The sequence below is a fragment of the Plectropomus leopardus genome, chromosome 22 (assembly GCF_026936395.1).
Source record: "Plectropomus leopardus strain MGB_pleo_1.0 chromosome 22, ASM2693639v1, whole genome shotgun sequence".
Taxonomy (NCBI): Eukaryota; Metazoa; Chordata; class Actinopteri; order Perciformes; family Serranidae; genus Plectropomus; species Plectropomus leopardus.
The window spans coordinates 2625001-2647502 of record NC_142197.1 but is presented as its reverse complement, the minus strand read 5'-3'; the positions used below and the strand labels follow the sequence as shown (position 1 = coordinate 2647502).

The following is a 22502-nucleotide window of genomic DNA, read 5'->3' as shown; positions in this document are numbered from 1 at the left end:
TATGAACACAAACAAACTGGCGTCAAACTAAAGCAGCAGAAATGTCTTTTCATATTTTACCTCTTTTAAATCCCCCATGAGGATCCTCAGAGCGACTCGGAGCCTCAGTCCGCATCGGGCGCAGCTCAAACCGGGTCCGACACACCGAGAGACCACCCTAACTACCCCATCCCATCGCTGTCGCCGCCGCCGCCACCCGGCAGCCGAGCAGAGAGGAAACGGCAGCGAGAGGCGACAGAGGAGCGAGATCAGAGAGTTCACAATGCGGCTGTTTGTTCCTGCAGCTTCGGCTCAGACAGAAATGTGACTCGAGGAGCGAGTCGGTCCCACTCGCAGCATTCTCCTCCCAAACACAACAACGCCACAACGAGCTCCATTCAGCACATCACAGACGGACGGGACAGAGCCGATCTGTCTCACACTGAGGACTCTCAGGGACGCTTTCTGAAATGTCACCAGTAAAATGTGACCCAACAAAAGCTCGGCTGCATCCAAACGCAAAAACAAACTCAGGAAAGTTTTTCTTCAGTCGGTCCTGCCACTGTCCAAAAAACAGGGTTCACACGTCATTGAGGAACCTGGAGAAGTCCTGGAATTTGCACACAGCAACTTTCAGACCTGATTTCTCTTTTTTTTTAAACTACATAAACCTTGAAAGTTTTAATAATTCAATTTAGCAAATAATTTTTATAACACAAGATTTGTCTGTGATAGATACTGTATGTGTTTTGGCATTTTGTTCTTTAATAATTACCAAACATTATGACGAAAAAAATGAGAAAAAAAGGTCACATTTTTCAAGATTCACATTTTGTTTCTTTAAAAATCACCAAAATTTCTAAAATGTTTTCCTTTAAAAGATTGCTTAAAAACAAAAATCACCCCAAATTTTATTGGAAAAAAATGGCCCAAAATCTTTCAATGAAAAAACACAGTTTTTCTTTAGAGATAATCAAAACACTTTCAAAGGCAGAAAAATGCCTAAAATCAGAAAAAGAAAAAAATGCTAAAATGTTTTCTTCAGGAATTACTTAAAAAATCTGACATGCCTCCCCACCCCGCCCCCTCATAAATAACTAACAGTCCCTAAGTAATACTTAAATATTCAGTTCTAATCTTTTTCTCATTTCATCATTTTTTTAAATAATATATCTTTAAAACAAAAGATGGTTGTTTCAGACAATGATTGGTCTTGAAAATTTGCCTTGAAGTCCTGGAAATTTTGGGTAAATTTGTATATGAACCCTGAAAAAAAAACTTTTGCTGAAAACTTGTTTGAAGCATAAAGAAGTTGTGAGAAACAGAAGAGGGCAGACGACGACAGCGTGATGACGAACGGCTGCCATTAAAACGTCGTTATGAAACGGACGTGATGTGCCATGAAGGCTGCTGTGATGCGGCGAGTTTTCTCTCCGTCGACTCTATCTGCTCGCTCCATCGCTACAGGAAATACGTGTTTGTGAGGAGAGAGCCGGCGGGCGAGACTCAAGAGCTGATATCACTGCTGAAGCTCGAGGTCACAGACGAGGGAGGTCGCTGCTTTCAAACGCCATCCTCGTTTTCTGGAAGTCCACTTCATCAGCGTCTCTGTTTGTGCTTCAAATGTGACCCGATTCGAAGGATTCAGCACATCTTCAGTCTGTTCTCACACCAAAAGTCCTGCGGCACGTTTATTATTATTTTTTATTTTTAGCCCAAAATGACCAACGAGTTCAGCAGCTGAATACTGCAACAGGCGCCGCAACCCAAAATGATCACAACCCTTCGGTCATGATACAGTGTTGCTGTAGTTTTGAATGTTTTGCAATAACTTAAATAGATATATTGTAATCTATTACCTTTAAAATCTTTGGCAATTCCTTTTCTTTTAAATTTTTTGGTGATATAAAAATAAACAACTTTTTGGTGATTTTTTTCTTTTAAATTTTTGACATTGATTTTTTTTATTGATTTTTTTTTAAAAAAAAGGTAATTTGATTTTCCTTAAACGTTTTGGCTAATTTTTTTGTTTTTATTTTTATGACTTTTTTTCTTTAAAACTTTTTTACTTTTGATTTAAAATGAAGAGGACATTTTTTCCCCAAAACAATTTTGGTAATTTCTTTTCTTTTTTTTTGTCTGGTTTAGTTTTGTCTTTTGTTGGTTTTTAAAGAAAAAACGCTTTCTAAACCTGCAGCCCCACCGAAATAAAAATCACAAAAATTACGCCATTTATCTCAGCCAGAAACTGTAAAAACAGAAATTATCTTATTAAACACGTATGTGGGATGAAGTTGAGGAAAATTATTTGTAGCTTTGGAAAGAGACCAAAAAAGAAAGAGAGCCACCTCTGATAAATTAGGCCTATTGTCATGTTTGAAAATATAAATATACACACATATTTAAATCTGGTGCTATTAAAAAAACATTGAATAGAAAGTGCAGAAACAGAGCGTGTGCAGAAGGATGTAATATCAGAGCTGAGATGAGCAGAGCAGCAACAACACACACTCTCACAGAATATATATATATATATATATATATATATAATAGTCAATATATCAAAGTGTCTGTCAGCGGGCGACTCAGCGGACTAAAACATAATTAGATGCAGTCATTTTGTTCAAAGAGGCTAAATGTGGGAACAGATGAGAGGCAGAAGGAGCTAAAAACAGGAACAAGATCTCATCGTTGTCCCGTCCTGTTTACGTCTCGCTGAAATTATTTCTTTAAAGATGAGATGCGTTCGTTACGTGACGACAGGAGCAGAATTATCTCTCAGAGACAGCTGGAAGATATTTGAAGCTTCAGATTCACAGAAAGATTTTTTAAAATAGTCGCCATTCCTCAATCACGACGAGTCCGACTTCCTCTCTGGTTAAGGTCACAGTCTGAGGTCGTTTCTAGGACATTTTGGAATTTTAAGCTGTTTCTAGGATTTTGGCACGTTTGTAGGATAAAATGCCATTTCTATGATTTAATGGCATTTTATGATTTTAGGACATTTCTAGGATTTTAAGAGGATTTGAGGGCATTTCTAGGACTTAATCACATTTTTAGGATTTTGGGACATTAGGGTCTAATCTAGGCTCTCTGTCGGGGGTGTGGGGGATCCTCCACTGACACTTTTTTGATAAACAAGCTCTATTTTGATGCTGTTTTATGCACTCTGACACTTTATGGATACTAAAAGTACAAAAACAATTCCCAGTGTGAATCACTTTATTTATACTGTAATTTAGAAAACGGTCGCGGCACCCTATTGGGGTAAATTGAGATTAAGAATAAGCTGAGTATCACTGATCTGGACTCTTAAATAGCACTACTGGTAAGAGGGAAAAAAGATTTTGGGGTGAACTGTCCCTTTAAAACAGCCTGACTTCAGTACATTATGAAGCTGGAACATTATCAACCCTTCAGCTTGACAAACCCACAATATTTAAACCCTGTCTAACTCAAAGACTGAGGCTGATTTAAAGGCTCTCACCCACCGAGTGGACTTAATTACCTGTCTCTCACTGAGCATGTGCAGATGACAAATGGTAGAAAAGACGCCTCTGTGGTCCGACGTATTCACGCTGCCTTTAGTCCAATTACTGCTCTCTGACAGCAGCTAGTGTAAATGAATTACTGCATCCAGGAACAATGAGTAACATATTTCTGCTCTGAGTAACCAGGTCTTAAGCAACACACACACACACACACACACACACACACACACACACACACACACACACACACACACACACACACACACAGAGAGGACGATATGATGAAGCTCCAGCAGTGAGTTCAGTCTGGAGAACAAGTTTGATAATAACCGGTGAAGCTGCACAGAAACTGATGCCAACAACATCATGACCGTTATTATCATTAACAAGTCACAACAAGTCCGAGCAGGTGGACCGAATCACATCGTGCACATTATCAGCGTTCACTGCACTGCAGATCACACACGATGAGTCCAACTGCAAAGACGATGTCTTTTCATGTGTTTGATGTTTTTTTTTTTTGGTGGGGTGGTGGATGTGGGTGTCAAGGCTACAAGCTGACATTGAAATGCCTTCCGAAACTGCATACCTGCAAGTTTGGAGGGCACGTTTTCTTAAAAAAACAACACATATATATACAGTATATATATATATATATATATATATATATATATATATATATAGGGAGAAATTGGCTATTTTTCTTTTCTTTTAAAATTTTTGGCATTTTTTAAACATTGTTGGTGATTTTTTTTAAAAAAAAAAAACATATTTGATGATTTTTTTTTTTAATGTTTGGTATTTTCCTCTAATATTTTTGGTAATTTTTATAAAAATTGGGTAATCTTTTTCTTTTAAACCTGTTCATATTTTTCTCTTTAATTTTTGTTTATTAATTTTTAAATTTCTGGCAATTTTTTATCTTGAAATTTTTTTGATGATTTTTTTTTTTTATTTTTTTTTTCTTCGTTTTTTTGCATATTTTTTCCATTAAAATTTGTTTGTAACCTTAACCAAAAAAGGGCAATTTTCTTTTTCTCTTTAAATTTTTTTTCTTTTAAAGTTTTTGGTGATTTAAGAAAACATGCCTTTCAACTGTACAGGCTCACCAGAATAAAAATTGCCTAAAATACACCATTTATTATAGCCAGAAACTGTATGTTCAAGTTATTGTGGAATTTTCAATTTTCCATCGGCCCTTAAACACATCATGAGGGGAAATTGATCATTAAAAACAGACAAATTTATTAATTGTCTGAAAGTTTTGACTGATCATGATACACAGAATATAGCCTTTGTTTTTTGGTAGCCAGCGTTGATGAAAACCTCCATCATATCAACAGACCTAAACTCAGTGATGGTGTTTGACGGACTACAGAGAGTCGTTTGATGCATAATTTAATGAGACGATGTGTGAAGCAGCAAGCGGGGATCAATACATTCTACTTAAAAACATAAAACAGCCCAGATGTTCAAATACAGCCGAGGCCACTGGAGGAAAAAAAAACTGCATTTTGAGATTAAATCCTGCTCTGTTCTGCCATCAAGGCCGACAGCAGCGAACCGCAGCTCTGCCCTTTAGGGAGGACACGCAGGCAATTAGGCCGACTGGATGTCAGCAGGCAGCTTCGGCCCGGAGACGCCCGCTGCGCCCGGACCGTCTGACGCTGCCTCCTTAACCAACCAGCATGCGGTTTTTCTGCAAATACACACACAAATAAAGCCTGCAGATGAGTATGAGTTTGAGTATGCAAAACACAAAACGTGTGAGTGTTTGAATCTTGTGGCGTTTGAATCTGAGTGAAGCTTTTTTTTGGTTCGAGCGTTGAGATGCTACAGGAGAGAGAGGAGAGGTACGAGGGCTGCTGAATAATGCAGAGAGACTCTGAGCTGTGAGGCTGCTGACCAGGAGAAGCCTGCAGTTTGGCAGCAGCAGAGTCTCTCTTTACACTTTTTATGAATCCAAGCTGCTCGTCCTTCACACACACACAGCACACACACACCTCTCTTCGACCTTTATCATAAGACTCATTCCCACTCCACAAAAAAAACACCCGCTAACATCCGCAATAGACACCGGTTTTCCGACTGGTCATGACCGGAACTCAACACCCGGGTGGATGCACTAATTTCAGCTCCTTAACCAGCAAGATGCAATGACACGCCGTCACTAATTACTGTCCATCTCCTCCTAAGCAGCTAAAACACAGATTCAGATACGTCTACACCGAGTTTGAAAGGGGGACTTAATAAGTAAGAGATAAATAAGAAGAAACCACTGACGTGTTTTTTAAGACCTCTGATCCTGCTGCTGTTTATCTGTTCTCCTGCCTCTCTGTGATGTCGCACAGACACACCAACAAGACAACACCGCGCACACACACACAGGCCGACTCGCTCCCCAGTGGTACATTTATTAATACCAAATTTTTGCTGTACTTTCTTTTATCTATCCTTGTTTTCATTCAAAATTTAATTAAAGCGCTTGTTTTTTCTGTGCTTTTTCCTTCTTCTTCTTCAGGGTTGAGTTTCTCAGAGGCTGCAGCTGAAATTATTAATGAAGCTTTGATAGAATTTGGGGAGGATATTCAGGACACTCGCTGTTTTATCCCCTAAAATCAGACTGTATAACAGGTTCTGTTTGTCCTCAGTGAATGTACCACACGACGCACAGACACACGGGGTGAATTTCTTAATTTTAATGAGGTCCCAGGGTGATTCTGTGAGCCGCGACTTTAAATGAGGGTCGGGGCCGAGGCCTCGGGGCTCCTGCAGGCAACTGTAGCTGAGCCACGAGTCAATACGCGGACAGATTTCTCTTTAATTAACTAAAATATGAGTCGTGTTTTCAAACTCCCTGATTCACATTTATTCAGGGATGTGTTTCCTCTCTCAGGTGTTTTTCTGATGGAGGTCAGGGTGAGTCTGATGAGTGACGAGACCATTAACGAGATCACATAAAGAGTATCAAAACATATATGTTACACCAAATCAAATCTATTTTTAAAGACATTACTCATTATTCATATTATTTAAATTTGTTCAGTAATAATAATAAGTTTTGGTCAAACAAAACAAACTAATGGTGAACTTTCTAGTATTTAAAGATGTTTTTTAGGATTTGAGCAGGTTTCTAGGATTTAAGGACATTTTTGGGATTTTAGGACATTTTTAAAATTTTAGGACGTTTTGTAGAATTTTAGCATGTTTCTCAGATTTTAGGATGTTTCTCGGATTTAGGACACTTATCAAATATCTAAGATTTTAGGACATTAGTGTCTTATCTAGGACCTCTGTCAGGAGGTGTGGGGGATCCTCCACTGGCTCTTTTTTTGATAAACAAGCTCTATTTTGATGCTTTTTTATGCACTCTGGCATCTTATGGAGACTAAAAGTACAAGAAGAATCACTTATTACTTTTATTGTGAATTAGAAAATGGTTGGGGAACCACCTGGCACCCTCTCAGCCACAACATTTGACCCATAAAATCAGTGCAGTAACAGGTAAACCAGCTTTAAGAGTAACGCGTTTTCTTTTTAAATAAGTGCTGTGTGGTGGATCTAATTTATGCTGATATGAAAAGTGCTGCATGTGGATTTCAAAAGTAGCCTAAATGATAAATATTTGGAAATGCAACTGACACGTACTTAACTACACTTTAAAGTGGACTTTGGTGTAGCAGCAGAATTAGTGATTTCCAGGCCAAAGCAGTCGACCTACAAAGGGAATACTGAGCTGTATTTTGTTTTTCGGCATGGCGGACGTCACTGAGCATGCTCAGAAAAGTGGCTGCATATTTAAACTGTGAACGTCCGTATTTCTCTCCTTCCACCATCGACACGGGACTCAAACCAACATCTGCTCGCCTCCCGCACCTCACACCCACTCGTCACACCTCAGCACAGCACCTTCACTCCTGCAGTGTGTGTGTGTGTGTGTGTGTGTGTGTGTGTGCGTGTGCGTGCTGTATCTGTTGGAGGCCATCTCTAAATCTGCCTGCATTGATCCGAGCCCGGAGAAGAGCCAAGGTGAAATCCTGTGCAGGGCTGATGGACGGAGATAAAGACGACAGCCAAATGGAAAAGTGCGAATCGTTTCCCGGCAGTCGATAAAGCAGCCGAAATCTCTGAAACAGCCACTCTGTTTGAGTGTCTGTGCCTTCAGAGCTGATTACACACACTTACCAGCCTCACAACGACTTTCACACACTTGTCATCAAGTCGAATACACGCTCAGGACGGTGAGTAACGGCTGTGTTTGGGCCTGGAGGCTGAGTTTAACATGGTTCGTGTTAAAGGTTCATCTTAAAGCATTTTACGAATCAATATAAAATGAATTCAGCTGCACTGATCTGTTGTTACTGTAAACAAACACGACCGCTGCCAACAAGGCGTCACAGACTTTTTGGTGTTTCGTACGTGCTGCCTAAGTTTGAGGAATAGATTATGTTGTTAGAGTGCAAATATCTCCTCTTATGTGTAAATATAAAAGTATATTCATGCACCGCTGCAGACTGCTACAGAACTGACAGAACAAGCTGTTTTTTAACGAGTCATCACTGTTTCCAGCAGCTCACAAATTTGTTTTTTTTTAGTGACTCTTGGCTATTTTTCCAGTGGATTTTTTAGCCAATAAACGTGGGTGGTTTGTAGCAACCTGTGGCTGTTTTTCCAGCTGATTTTTAGTCCATGAATATGGATATTTTTACCCACCTGTCACTTTTTCTAGCAGCTTTTAGCCCACAAATTTGGTTGTGATTTAGTGACCCGTGGCTGTTTTTACAGCGACTTTTTGGCCAAATGTGGGTGTTTTTCCAGCCGCTTTTTAGCCCACAGGTGTTTTCACGTGTTTCTTAGCGACCCATAACTGTTTTTCGAGGAGCGATAATGCCATGAAAATTTTTACAAGGACATCGGTGCATTTCCAGTAGAGGATTTTTCTCTTAAAACTGGGTATTTTAAGCCAAAACATGATGTTTTTATAACCAAATGTTTTTCATGCCCAAATCATATGCTAACCACAGCGTTACTGAAACATTAAATTACTATGTATCCACTCCGTGTATACGTAACTATTTTTGGTGACTGGAGTGTGAAAAGAGATCTTTCACTCTGAATTTTGTATAATATTGTAGCCAATTTCCTTAATTGAAATATAAAAACAGTGCGTGCTCTGAGTTTGTAGGTAGAAGGGCCATGTCAGAGAGCACCACGAATCTCATCCTACACCTTCAAAAATAACTAATGATTGCAAAATGAATTTTTGTCCAACAAAACTACTCAATGGACAAACATAACAAAGCATAAAGCTGCATTTTCAGGTAGCAGAACGTGATAAATGTTATTAAAATGGGTCAAAAGCAGCATAACAGTGTGATACATTTTTTGCTGCTACTGGAAAAACACCTTTTTCATGTCAACTCTGTCACAGCACCGACTCAATTTTCACAATTCCTCTTAAAATCAGCGTTTCGGTGCACAGTGTCGGTGACGCCTCACAGGCTGAATCCATTAAAATGATCAGCGAGTGTTTCCTGCGTGTCGGCTCAGAGGTGAACTCGCTCTTTGGCTGTAACATTAAGCTGCTGTGATCAGCCGCCCCTGGTGTGACATAAAGACGCTCTCTGTCCACAAAATAAAACGCCTGCCTCCATCTATCCTTTCAGTGATTTGGGACAAAAAGCAACTTTTACCCAAAATATTGACTCCTCAAAGGAATGCAAGCTTGTGCGGTTTAATTGGTCCTCGGCGAGTGCACCGGTGGGGTCAGCTGATAAATTGAAGCCGTTATCGAAGCCAGCTGGCAGCAAACAACAAGCGTTTCTACCTGAATAAACTCCTTCCGGTCTGTCAGAGCAGGTACATTCAGCTTTTCACACACTGGCTTCTTTTACATAAAGGCTTCACACAAAAGGCCGGGAGCTGGCAGCACATGTAATAGATTACTTTATCACACCAACAGAATTTATGGCACAAACCAGGAAGAAGCCACAGGTTTCCAGAACAAACACGGCTAAAGTTTGTGTTTTTGGCAGCTACAGACATTAAAGACTGACAGAATATATACTTTTAAACTAGAGATGCTCCAATTATTAATAACCAGCTGCACATCAGGATGGGCCTCAGGATTCATGCATGTTTTACCAATGAATTTCAGGACCACTGATCAGAGCTTTTTCATAACCATATAACAGCCTTCTTTTGAAAAGTATACTATTTTGTTTCTTTATAGACTTCAATACAAACAGCCCGCTCCAGCGCGGACATTTAACAATCACGTAAAAAAGTGAACCACTTTAACTCTACAACAGCTGAGTGTTTGACAGGACAGGAGCAGCCGCTGCGTGTCTCATCCATTATTATTACCAGGGGCAGATGTAATGTTTTGGGGGCCCGGGGCCACAAGCACATGAGCTTATTTTCAGCCTTTCTCTAACTGCAAATGTTGGCAGGCTGTTTGGCAGCTATAGGAGAAGTAGGCCGACTCAAAAGTTTTTAATTCCTGAGGAAAATGATTAACAGCACAGAAGTTTGACAGAAGCTGAAGTCAGAGTCCTGCAGTCAGGAGAGGTTGGCCTGTTATCAGCACAATGTGCTTCAATTTACCTGAAGTTTGTTTCAGATGGAGCTTTTCATTTTTATATAATGCTGGAAAGTTTAATAAATTATAATAAATCATATGTTTATTACACTCAACACACCATGGTCACATGAAACTGTGTCAGTGAACTATGAGGGCAAAAAACAAACCACAAAAAAAGCAAAAAATAATCATTCATTAACTGTAATCGAGGTAAAAATGTGAATAGTGATTCTGATTTTAGGTATGACTTTCAGACCTTTGCTGGAAGGAAATTTTAGCAATTGAACACCTTTGGATTTTAGTTGAATTCCCCTGTTTAAAAGGGTTAATTAATCGTGATTCTGATTTTAGGTATGAGGTTCGGGTTACACGATCTGTGCATCTACTTTATATGCTTTTATTTTTTGTATACAGTAAAGCCAATCCAGGTGAAACAGAGGAAGTTCAAAATTAAACTGAATCCAAAACACAAAAACATCAACAACCTTCGGTACACACAGATGCAGCAATAAAACATGAGAATGAAAAGTGCTTCGGGAAAATTATCATAAAATATCACCAACATCCTCATTACAGCACATTTTAGGAGAAATCTACGACAAGCACCAATTTGCCTGCCCATCAACCCCTCGTTAAATTCATGCAAACGGCTCCGTCTGGAAACACAGAGGCTGCTTTTTTTAAATTTGAGGAGCGCTGAGGCGAGAAGTCAACAAGCTGCGGCGTTCTTCCTCCTGCAGGGGCCACAAAGCTCGAATACACTACGACAATAAAAAAACAGCGCTCGCAACAGTTGACACAGATCGAGGCACAAGCTGACCCAATCAGGAGACAGAACAGAGGGGTCAGAGGTCACAGAGTGTTCCATTACCCCTGCAGGCACCGTGCTTCATTATTCATCACACACACCAGAGAAATGCAGCTGCAGGACACACACACACACACACACACACACACACACACACACACACACACACACACACACACACACACACACACACGCTGGTGTCCCTCAGCAGCAGAGCTATTACAGTGGTGGCTCGGGGGAAATGTCCCTCTCATTCAGTCAAACGCCACACGAGTTTAACCTCATCCACAGTGACACTGAGTCCAACTTCATTATGAAATCGGTCCGTGACGAGACACAGAAAATATTCACAGTGGTCACTGCTGCCACTAAAAACTCGACATCGGGAGCGAACGATAAAACGAGGTCGTTTTCTTTTTGTAGACGTATGACATTCAGATGAGCTCAATCAATCAGTCAATCAAAGCACTTTTCATGCAAATGAAAGTCGAAAATTTTCATCTTGCACGAAGTAGTGAAACACGTTTTCACATCCTTTGCGCCGCCTGGCTCGAATTCAGGTCTGTCTGCATCTTTGCATTGACTTTGAATGTAAACACGCCGTGCGACACGCCCACGCCACGTCACGGTGACACAGCTTTGGTCAGCGCATTGGTCGTGTGAGATCACGGAGGTTATAATTTGCCGTTCGAAGGCTGCGTGACACCTGTGTTTGTGTGACAGCTCAGACTCCGGTTGGCTGCGTCTGTCAGCGTTTGTGACTTTATGAAACTGTCAAATCCGAAACTTCCTGCAGCGACTGTCTGTCCGGCTGAGTGAAGGTGATAAAGTCTGCAGAGTTTTAACTTCTTCTCTCTCTGGCTTTTCTTCATCCATCACGCTCGCGTCACCAGCAGCAACACTATCGACGCTCCTGAGAAGAGACGGTCTGTCAGTGCGAGCTGTTACCTCAACACTTCACTTATCTCGTCCGTGTCTTCGGCTGTAGCTTTCACATTTCGCTTTAACCCTTTGAAACCCGTGGCTAAATTTTATTCAAAAACATGAAGAGAAGGCGATGAGCCAAAAAATGTGCCAAAAATTAGCAATAAAATAAATAAAAACAAAGAGGGGAAAAAAGGAAAGAAAAGCAACACAGCTGAAAGTTTAAATTCGTGAAAAAAAAGAAGAAAAACTGAAAATGACCTGAAAAAAAGTGCTAAAATAATAAATATGATTTTTTTCCTGCAATCAAATTTTAAGTACATAAGTAATAAAATTTAAAAATGTAATTTTTGTGATATTTTTCCCTTAGCCGATTGATCATTTTCTAATAAAATTAATCTTAATTTAAACTCTCCCTCTATCTCTTTTTTTTCTTTCCCATCATGCTTTAATAATATTTTGTAATTTTTGGGGCATTTCATGCAGAGTCACGGGTTGCCTTTTTTTTTTTTTTTGCTGTTTTTTTTAAGAAATCACGTTTTAAAGGTATAAATTATTGCAGAAGGTATAAAAGAAAACGTGTGGATCCAGGTTTTAAAGGGTTAAAGTGGCCGTCAGAAAGGCCTTTGGCTTTGGTCAGACGTAACTTTGTGCACTCTGACGCTGTGACGCTCCGGCGCTCTGCACGGAAACCAACATTAAACTAACGAAGACGCTGCAGGAGGATTAAGGGCTCCTGACAGCGGGGCCCGGCAGCTTCAGTCCTGCTCTAACAGTCTGACACTCATGGACAGTACCGGGGGACGACCACGTAACCGTCCAATAACCGCTTTTAATAAAAGGCTCGTGAGCTCGTTATATTGTTCTGACCCGCCGCAAACTGAGCTTCTCCTCCGAAATGTTGGATTCTGGACAGCAGCGATACTCGACCTGCTTTGGCTGGGGGCCACTTTTGCAAAAGGACATGAGGCCGGGGGCCAGACACAACCATACCATCCCATACTCTAGGATTTTAGGATAGTTTTAGGAATTTAAGAAATTTCCAGGATTTTAGGATGTTTCTTGGATTTTAGGACATTTCAAGGATTTTAGGACATTTTAGAAGATTTGTAAGATTTTAGGACATTTCTTGGATTTTAGGGCGTTTCCAGGATTTTAGGACATGTCTCTGATTTTAGGACATTTCAAGGATTTTAGGACATTTTAGAAGATTTGTAAGATTTTAGGACATTTCTTGGATTTTAGGGCGTTTCCAGGATTTTAGGACATGTCTCTGATTTTAGGACATTTCAAGGATTTTAGGACATTTTAGAAGATTTCAAAGATTTCAGGACGTTTCTTGGATTTTAGTGCGTTTCCACGATTTTAGGATGTCGCTAAAATTTGGGGGCGTTTCTAGGATTTTAGGATGTTTCTCTGAATTTAGGACATTTCTCAGATTTCAGGTTTTTTAGACATTTCTTGGATTGTAGGACTGTAGGATGATTCTAGGATCTTAGGATGTTTTTAGGATTTAGAGACATTTCTAGGATTTAAGGACATTTCATAGATTTTAGGGTTTTTCCAGGATTTTAGGATGTTTCTAGAATTTTAAGACCTTTCTCAGATTTTAGGACATTTCTAGGATTTTAGAACTTTTCTTTAAATTTCTGGTCAGAACCTACAGGTCACCACTTTTAAAGGTATTTGTGTCTCTCTGCTGCAGAGACGTCCTACTTTTCTGCGAGAGCTCTCTTCATATCGGTGAAATACTTCTTTAACGTGTCATTACACAAACAAACGCGAACCACACACCTCCAAATCTGGCCGCTGCCCTGCGTCTGGACGGCGACACCAGCTCCTTGACCATCTGTAGGACCTGCATGCTCACGGGGAGGCGGCAGCGGCGGAGGCGGCCGGACGCTCCACAGGGCGGGGGCAGCCCATCCTCGCCCTCTCACCCCCCACCGCAACCTCATCCCTCCCCGCCTCCTCCTCAGGTCTCATCCCCTAATCCACATGGTGACTCCCGGCTCCTGCTGGACTTCCCCTAAGACTGGGTGTTGTCGTATGAGCTCCAAAAATCTTTCCTCTTTTTCTTTTTGATCTCCAGATTTCACTCACAAACTCTCCGGCGCTCGGATATCCTCGGATGCTCTCCGCTGGCGTTGCTCTGCAGCCGCTCACAGACGCGCGAACACACACTCTCAGTGCTTCACCTGCTTTGAACGCCGCCTCTGGTCCGCACCAAGCAGCCCATAAATCTCAACTCTGCAGCTGCAGAAAGTAGCGGAGGACGTTCACTGGCAGCGCAGACTCTCGCAAACTGAATCTCGTGCGTGACGAGTGTGTGTCGCTCAGCCGGCGTGCGCTCACACACTCTTCATGTGAAGCACAACAGAGCGGTCCTCCTCCTCCTCCTCCTCTTCCTCCTCTCTCGTCTTCTGCAGCTCCGGCAGACGAACCACCTGGCTCTGACCGATCAAGACGTGCACCGGTGATTACGCTCCTCAACTGTCCAACTCTCTCAGCTCCCTCTCTGACTCCCGTGTCCTCTCCCATCCGTCTCCATCATCAGCCTCTCCCTCCCTTCGTCCTGCTGGCTGCTTCGCTCGCCGCTCTCTCCTCACATCCTTTAAATTCGTATTAATGAGCGCCTCCACTCCTCGCTCACCCCCTGCATCTCTCTCCCTCCCTTCCTCTCTTGTGCTTTCCTGCACCCCTCCCTCCTCCTCCTCCTCCTTCTCCTCCTCATTGTGTCGCTTTCTGTCTCGGTCACCCAGCCCCTGCTTTCTTTTTTCTTTTTTCTGCTGTATATTTACTGTGAAGATGAGAACCTGAGCAGAATGTAAAAGATGTGTGTGTTTATGTGTGTGTCCCGGTGATGATTTGCACCCGGCAGCTGCCGTCCTCAGGTTACGCCCTCTCACGTTTTCTGTTTTTGTCACAACCTTCACTCCCTCTGAGGGTCTGTCACTGTCATCGGGGTTCATGCTCTTTGTTACCGAGGAATTTCCAGGACTTTTTCAGGACTTTAAGGCAAATTTTCAAGACCATGCATTTTCTGAAATGATAATTAATACAATAATGTAATATACAATGTAATATTATATGATAAATATGATAAATATTTATATTGTACATAAATATATATTAAAATAAATATATTTATATACATATTTTTCGATTACTTTATCACAGCTTTTTTTAAAATAATGAATTAATGGATAAGAATGAATTTTTACATAACAAAAAACTTTTTGAAAAGTTTTGGAAATTTTGAAGGAAATATCTTGGACGAAAGTGTTTTTCTATTTTTTTGGCAATATTTGTTATAATAAAATGTTTTTTGTTGTTTTAGGGTTTTTTTCAGAGATTTTTTTTAATCTTTTTTTTTAAATGTTGATTTTAGAACAAAAGGTTTTACTTTAACAGAAAACATTTAGGGATTTTTTTTGTCTTTGAATTTTTAAAGAATATTTTGGCGGTTGTTTTTGTCCTTTAAAACATGCCTGTCTGTGGGTTTGGAAGGCTTTTTTTACTTTCAAAAATCACCAAAATTACACCATTTATCACAACCAGAAACTGTAAAAAGAGAAATTATTGTTGGATTTTGAAATCTCGGACGGTCATGGACACATCATCACATCAACGTCCTAGAATCCGAGAAATGTCCTATAATCCTGGAATCGTCCAAAAATCCTAGAAACATCACAAAATTCAAGAAACGTCCCAAAATCGGACAAATGTGTGGGGCCAGGCTTACTGGCAGAGACAATGATTGAGGAGACGCAGCTGAGACACCCGTCCTCTCATTAGATTAAACTGGATGTCTAATATGTCTTAGTTCAGTACTCACGACATAATAATGTTTGTTAGTCTCCACCTCTCTCATTATTTGTAAATGAATTTCTTCATTTCTTGTCTCGTGTGTCCTCCGCCCTCGTCCGTTACGCCGTCTCTAATCAGTCCACACAGAGGACACCTCCCTGCTCCTCCCTCTAACTGCATCATCTCGCTGTCATCAACACATTTATCCCTCCGGTTAGTCATGTATCTCCTGTGCTGTCCTTTCTTTATCTCCACCAGGCCGACGTCCAAATTCCTCCCGATGTCGACCCTCCACTTCAAACAACATGCAGCGAGTTGTCTGACACGACCGTGCTTAACCCTTTCAAACCTAAGAAAATGGGTTTGATTTTTTTTAAACATTGGAAAAAGGGAAAAGGTAACTTAAGGAAAATGACCCAAAAAAGTGCCAAAAATGAACAAAAAATATAATGGATTTTATTTTATATATTTGGTTATATTTTTTTTCTGTAACATAATTTTAAATATAAAAAAATATACTTATATTTATAAATAAAGTTTCCTAGACTTATTTTTCCTTTTTTTATATATATTTTTTTTATAATAATCCTCCCCTCTTTTCTAAAGTTAATTTTTGGGTAATTTTCTTGCCACTTTTTACTAATTTCTTACATTTACAAAAATGTGCAAAAAAATTAAAATAAGTTACCAAAAATTACAGGATAATAAAAGATTTTGTTTTGTAAAATGTTTTTTTGTAACATAATTTTAAATATAAAATTCTCAAATTTATAAATATAGTTTTCTGGATATTTTCCCTATTTTTTTAAAAAATCTTTAAGAATAATCCTCCTCTTTTTTTAAAGCAAATTTCTCCAAGTTTTTGAAAGAAATCAAACCATTTTGCTCTGGTTACAAAGGGTCAACGGTGAACGCAGCACGAGCAAACAGATGTCAGTCCAGGTCTCTAAGGGTTAATGTTTTATGTTCTGCTTTGTTTCCGCACTGATGTCGGTCATGAGACTGAAGATGAAGTGACCTTGAGCAGCAGCACTTCACACACCTTCAGGGCACGCGAACGCACCACGACATGCACACAGCTGCGATGGGTCACACGTGTAAACACACAGCAGCCACCCGAGGACGCGGCAGAGCAGCGCGTTCATTTTTCACACTACAGCAGAAAAAAACGCCTTTTCTCTCACAAACATGCACATTTTTCATCTCTCCTCTGCCCTGCCTGTGCACGCGTGTCCTTGTGATGAAGCGTGTCTGTGTTTGTTAGCGTGTCCATCCTCCGCCGCGGAGTTAAAAGGTCCAATTATGGTATCGCTGGACCGATTCTGCGGCTGCTGTTGCTATGCCTCAGACCCGCTGTTGCTAGGCTGTGACCCCCCGCTGCACGGAGGTGATGGTCTGGCCTTTTGCAAACAACAATGGTGTCCACCTTTCAGTCATTCTGACGCCAATTTGGAAAAAAGGTCCATACACATTTTTATGAATAGATTTCCACAACTTTCCATGTGTTTGAGGCAAATTTAAAATAGCATACATTCTCTAAAACGACCACAGATACTCCTTATCGGCTCTTTCTCATTACAGCTTTTAAAAATATGTATTAGTTTAAAAAAATAATGAATTCAGAACAGGATTAGGACTTAATATCTAAAGAGCTGTTTGTTATTCATGCGAGACCAGGGGGTGGTGCAAAAAGTGGACAGCATGTCAAATATTTTTTAAGCATTAGGGAGGGACTTTTTATTTTTTTATTTTGGCTTTAGGGGAGGGGCATACAACTTTAAATGGCTGTTTAGTTTTTTTATTTTTTGGCAGTTTTTGAAGAATTTTTTTTGGCAATTTTTTTGTTTCTTTAAAAAATGCCTATTTTAAAAGAAAACATTTTGGTGATTTTTAAAGAAGACAGTTTGGCGATTATTTTTTCTTTAAAAAAATTGATTTTTTTTAAGTAAAAATTTTGGCAATTTTTTAGGAAAATATTTTGGCATTTGTTTTCTTTAAATTGTTTTGTTGATTATTAAAGAAAACATTTTGGTTTTGGGTTTTGGTGGGGGTTTTTTTGAGATTGCAGACAAATTACCGTTGGATATTCAAATTTCCAACGGCTCTTGAATACATCATGTGTTATTATACAGGTTTGTGAATCAGATTTCCATGAGTTTTACAAAGCTTTTAGGGTATATTTATAATATAATATTATTATAAATATCTTGTTTTTCCAGGCATGGAAATAACCATTTGCAAATTCCATGACTTTCCAGGTGTTTCATGACTGTATGAACCCTGAACAACTTTAAAGCTGCTCTGTTCAGCTTCAGGCTGAACTCACAAAGCAGCAATACCAGCTTTTTTTAGGAGGAACTTATTTTAAAGGAAAAATGTGTCACCTCGGCATTATACAGATAATATAGAATATTTTTTAAAGCCGTGTCTGGTTGGCTGTAGCTGCAGAGGCTTTTCAGAGAGTCTTCAATGATAAATTCACTTAAATAAGAAATTCCCGAATCCCGAGCTGCACCGCACGTTCACATTTTTGTGCTTCATTATGCTTCACGCTGCTGTGCGGTCTTGTTAAGGTGCTGCGGCGTGTCCGATGTGCGCTACAGGCATCAAATGACACAGCCTGTATGACACGCTGCTGCATTATGTGGCTGGTTTTGGAATTTAAAAAAACAACCTTCAAGGATCAATATGTAATCTTTGAATTTTTTTCATATTCTGCATTTTGAGGGCGATTATTAAAGCATGTGAGAGAAAGAGTAAGTGAGGTGAAAGATGTGGGGAAGATATTGATGCAGCCTCAGTCTCCTCCTGACAGCACCCCTGAGTCCGCTCACAAACACCGGATCAATAGACCCTCCACCAGTTCACATTCACACCCTCTTGATTGAGAACAGACAGAAACTGTAAGTCTGGTGGACTCGCTGACGCATCGTCTCTGTGATCTAAAGGCCAGATAAGAGCTCGGCTCGGCGGCAGCTTCATTCACCTCAACTGGCGGCCGAGACGACGTCAATGCCACCAGAGCTTCGATCTTTGGGAGCGAGGTGGAGACACACGGGTTGAGAAAGCACAGCGACAGGTGGGCGCAGGTCAATGCAGGTGTTTTTGTACCGCTGTTTATTGCAGCTGCAAGTATTTTCACCTGCATGTCATTTTCTCAATTGATTGCTTAGTTTATAAAATGTTAAAGACAGTTTGGATTTTTGAGGGCTGTATGAGATACTGATGTATAGTCGGCGCGCTCCCTGTTTGCAGAAACAGACAGGACTCGCTCTGCAAAGCTCAGCATTACAGTGCTGTATCAGACATCAAAAGGTATTAAACACTGGACTGGACCGATTTACCGAATTTGACCAGGTGTCCCACTTGACTCGGCAGCAGCTCTGTCTCCTCAGAGTCCCAACAGAAAAGAAAAGTCCAACAATCACTCAGCATTGTGTAAAACCGGAGCTCCAAATTCATTAAAGACCTCTGTTACTTCATGTAAATAATCCGAGTGCCTATCAGCTGTGCGCTCGAGATCACACCAAAGATGTTAACATTTAAAGGATGAGTTAGGAGCCAAGTTGCTGTCTTCCTACAATTGTAACTTTACGTTTTAAATACTTGGCAATTTCCAGGCAGCCAGCTGACATTATGTTTAGGTTTTAGTAGTTTTGCAGGTTTTGTATATATAATAAATAAATAGCTTAAATAATAAAGCAGATTTTGTATACATATTTTTGTATAATTTAATAATTTTAATACAATAAAATAATAATAAAACAAAAATTAAAATGTTTTTTTAATTCTATTTTTTTTGTGTAATTTTTTTGTTTTGTGTATATTTTTTGTACAATAATTCATAGAGTTTTGTCTAAATAATTCCTCATTTCAACTTTCAACTCAATTCAGCCGGTCTTCGTTTATTGTGGCGACGCTTTCAAAGCGAGCATCAGATATAAATAGAAACATGCGTCTGACGAAAGTTCAGCTCACACACCTGCAGCCAGTAAGGACAGCTCTTTGGTCGGCTTCAAATCTAAAATGTTGTCACATTGCTGCAGTTTTAGTCTTTCAAAGAGAATAACTCTGATTTTCTCATCAGCCTGAAAAGAAAACAAACACGGTGCGATTCTTTGACTCCTCTGCTGAAATTTGATCTCTCTCATGTTGCTGCCTCGGCTCGGCAGAAAATCGATCAAAACCTCTTGGACACTAGTTGCTACGTTAGTCTGTTTACAAAGATGATATTTTATTAACCCTTAGGGCCCGCTTTAATACTGTATTACACACACTCGTATCGCTCTGTGAACAAAATGTGCTCATTTTTTTAAATTGTAAAAACAGATATTGTTGGATTTTCACATTTCCAAAGGTCCTTAGACACATCATGTGTTGTTACACAGGTTTGTAAAACAGATTTCCAAGACTTTTCAAAAACCAGTTCTCACAGCATGATTGAATGAACATCTCTGCTGCCTGCCGTGAAAACACACTGTGAACGTCTTTCAGCTCTTTTGTTTCCACTTCAGCTTCATAAAAAATGACACCACCAGCTACAGTTTCATCTCTGTGGCTCCACGTCTGCACTTTAGCCACTCGTGAGCTCTGCAAGAAAGTGGCAATTTTACCCAGCACTCCTCTCTCTCCGCCTCGTCTTCCCACTCAGCCTCTCTGAAGGAGTTTGTTTTTGGTCTCGCACAAATCACACAGACAACAGAGCGGCGTGAGCACACGCTGCTGTTGTTCTAATGGCGGCGTTCTGTTGGAGGGGTGATTGAATTAGGGTCTGATTGCTCGGCTCATTGATTAATGCTGCCTGCTGCGCTTCGGTGCTTCACGGCACTCGCAGTCCTGCTGCTGAATGCCGATGAGACGCCGACGTAACATCCACACAAACAGAAACAGAAACAGCTCAACACAAACTCGCACGTCAGCTCCTGATTCAACAACTCCGTGCACGCAGGAGTCGACTGAGCGGGAGGAAATGTTACTGGCCAAGCCAATTTTTTATCGAGCACCGACATCAGGTCAAAATTTCCACTTAGGCAACTCTTTAACTTAAATTTAAGGGCAGGATACCGTTAACCCTTTGAAACCTGGATCAAGATCACTTTTCTTGTATAAATCAAGAAACAGACTCAAGAGTCAGTCTGTTTAAGGTGCTCTTTGGGTGGAGATATACTAAGATAATAAATCACAGAAAACTCACAGGAAATCTATTGAAATGTTAAAATGCCGTTATTCCTACGGCATCATCATGATGAAAACATGAAAACATTTTAGCTTTTTGTTTATATTTCGCCATTTTTAAAGAATATAGTTTGATGATTTCCTTTTTAATTTTGGCAATTTTTGAAGAAGACACGTTTGGAAGTTAAGCTTTATTTTTTAACATTTTGACTTTTTGTTTTTATTGTGGCAGTTTATTTAAAACATTGGCATTTTTTAGAGAGCATATTTTGATGATTTCTTTTTTTTTTGGCAATTTTTGAAGAAGACATACATTTAAAAAAAAAAAGATTTTGTTCCAATTTTTAAAGAAAACACCTTGATGTATTTTTATTTTATTTTTTGGGGGGCAATTATTGGAGAAAATGTGTGTGCAAATGCATGTCTTCTATAAAAATCCCAAAAATGAAACCATTTATCACAATCAGAAACTTAGAAAAAAAAAAAGAAAATGAAATTGTTGTTGAATTTTAAAATTTCCGATGGTTCCTGGACAAATCAAGTGTGATCATACATTATATATAGTTTGTAAATAAAAAAGATTCCTACTTTCCTAAAACTTTTAGGGTATATTTTGTTTTCCAAAACCTTTCCAAGCTTGGAGACTGCTATTTGCAAATTTCATGACTTTTCCAGGATTTTCATGACCGTATGAACCCTGCTGTATGCAGCAGGGAGACAAAATGTCATGTTTGTAGTACAGTTTAAGTACAGTAAAGTACAGTTTTCCTTCACTGACAGTAAAACTGAAAATCGATCAACAGTCTCCGACTTTAAACTCTCAGCACGTCACAGCAGCCCGACGCTCCCTGGAAACAATAAAGCTCACGCAGCAGGTTGAGTCAGCGTTTTGAGGGAGCAGTTCGGGACAGTTTAAGGATGGAGCCGGCGGGGGAGGGGGGGAGGAGGGGGGATTCCCCAGAATGCCCTCCTCTCTCTGACTGTCTCGCTCTCTTTCCTCCCTCCTTCCTGTCGTCCTGGCGCCGTGCCGCAGCGAGCGAGGGAATGGGAACGGACGGGAAAGAAAACACACTAGAACAACATCGCCGCTCTGCCTCGCTCTTCCTGTTTGCCCTCCCCGTGTCATTTCCTGTTTCAAGTGTGCAGCTTTTGGACCAATCAGAGTCCAGCCGGAGGTCCAGTGTCCTTCACGGCCAGTTACATGTCGTGCTACCAAAGTTTCCAACGCCACCTGCCCTGATTTATTCACCTCAGCGCCTCTAACCTCATTTAAAACCTTCGATTCAAAACCACATTTTGGCCAAAAACTATTTAAAGCAAGGACGTCTCTTTAGGAGAGAAGAATTTATTAAATCGGGAGGATTTCGAAGGCCGATACTGACGCTTATTCAATATCATACATCTTTTTTTTTTTTTAAATAAGCTTTTAAAGGTCCTCACAGACACCAGTGCTTCATTTTAGCATTTGAAACCAAAGAAAGCAGTTACAAGACAATTACCTAAACATTAACAATAAAAGAAAAAAAAAAAAAACAATTACATGAACTGAAAATAAAATGCAATATTCTGGATTTTTTTTTTAAAAGGAAAAGTGCTTCAGAAATATTTTTTAACATATTTTAAAATTCTGATAATTAGAAATGTAGTTTGTCCCTAGGAAACATTTTCCCTAATTAATTTTTTTTTTCAAAAGCAAGTCATTTCTTGCAAATTTGATTGACCCAAAAATTAG

At 39.9% G+C, this 22502-nt stretch overlaps 1 protein-coding gene across 3 annotated transcripts in view; it reads right to left on the bottom strand.

The window, feature by feature from the left end:
* Positions 1-22502, bottom strand: part of usp6nl (USP6 N-terminal like) — a 110291-nt gene that overhangs the window by 62349 nt on the left and 25440 nt on the right. The window contains exon 1 of one of the 3 annotated variants that reach the window (XM_088072965.1): positions 13580-21604. The exons of 1 other annotated variant lie outside the window; for it this stretch is intronic. In XM_088072965.1, coding sequence (XP_087929091.1) covers positions 13580-13649 — 70 coding nt within the window. In that variant the 5' untranslated portion in view covers positions 13650-21604. Of the gene's footprint in view, positions 1-60; positions 2472-13579; positions 21605-22502 lie in introns of those variants that run through there. One more of the 3 variants, XM_088072966.1, reaches the window with a different exon arrangement.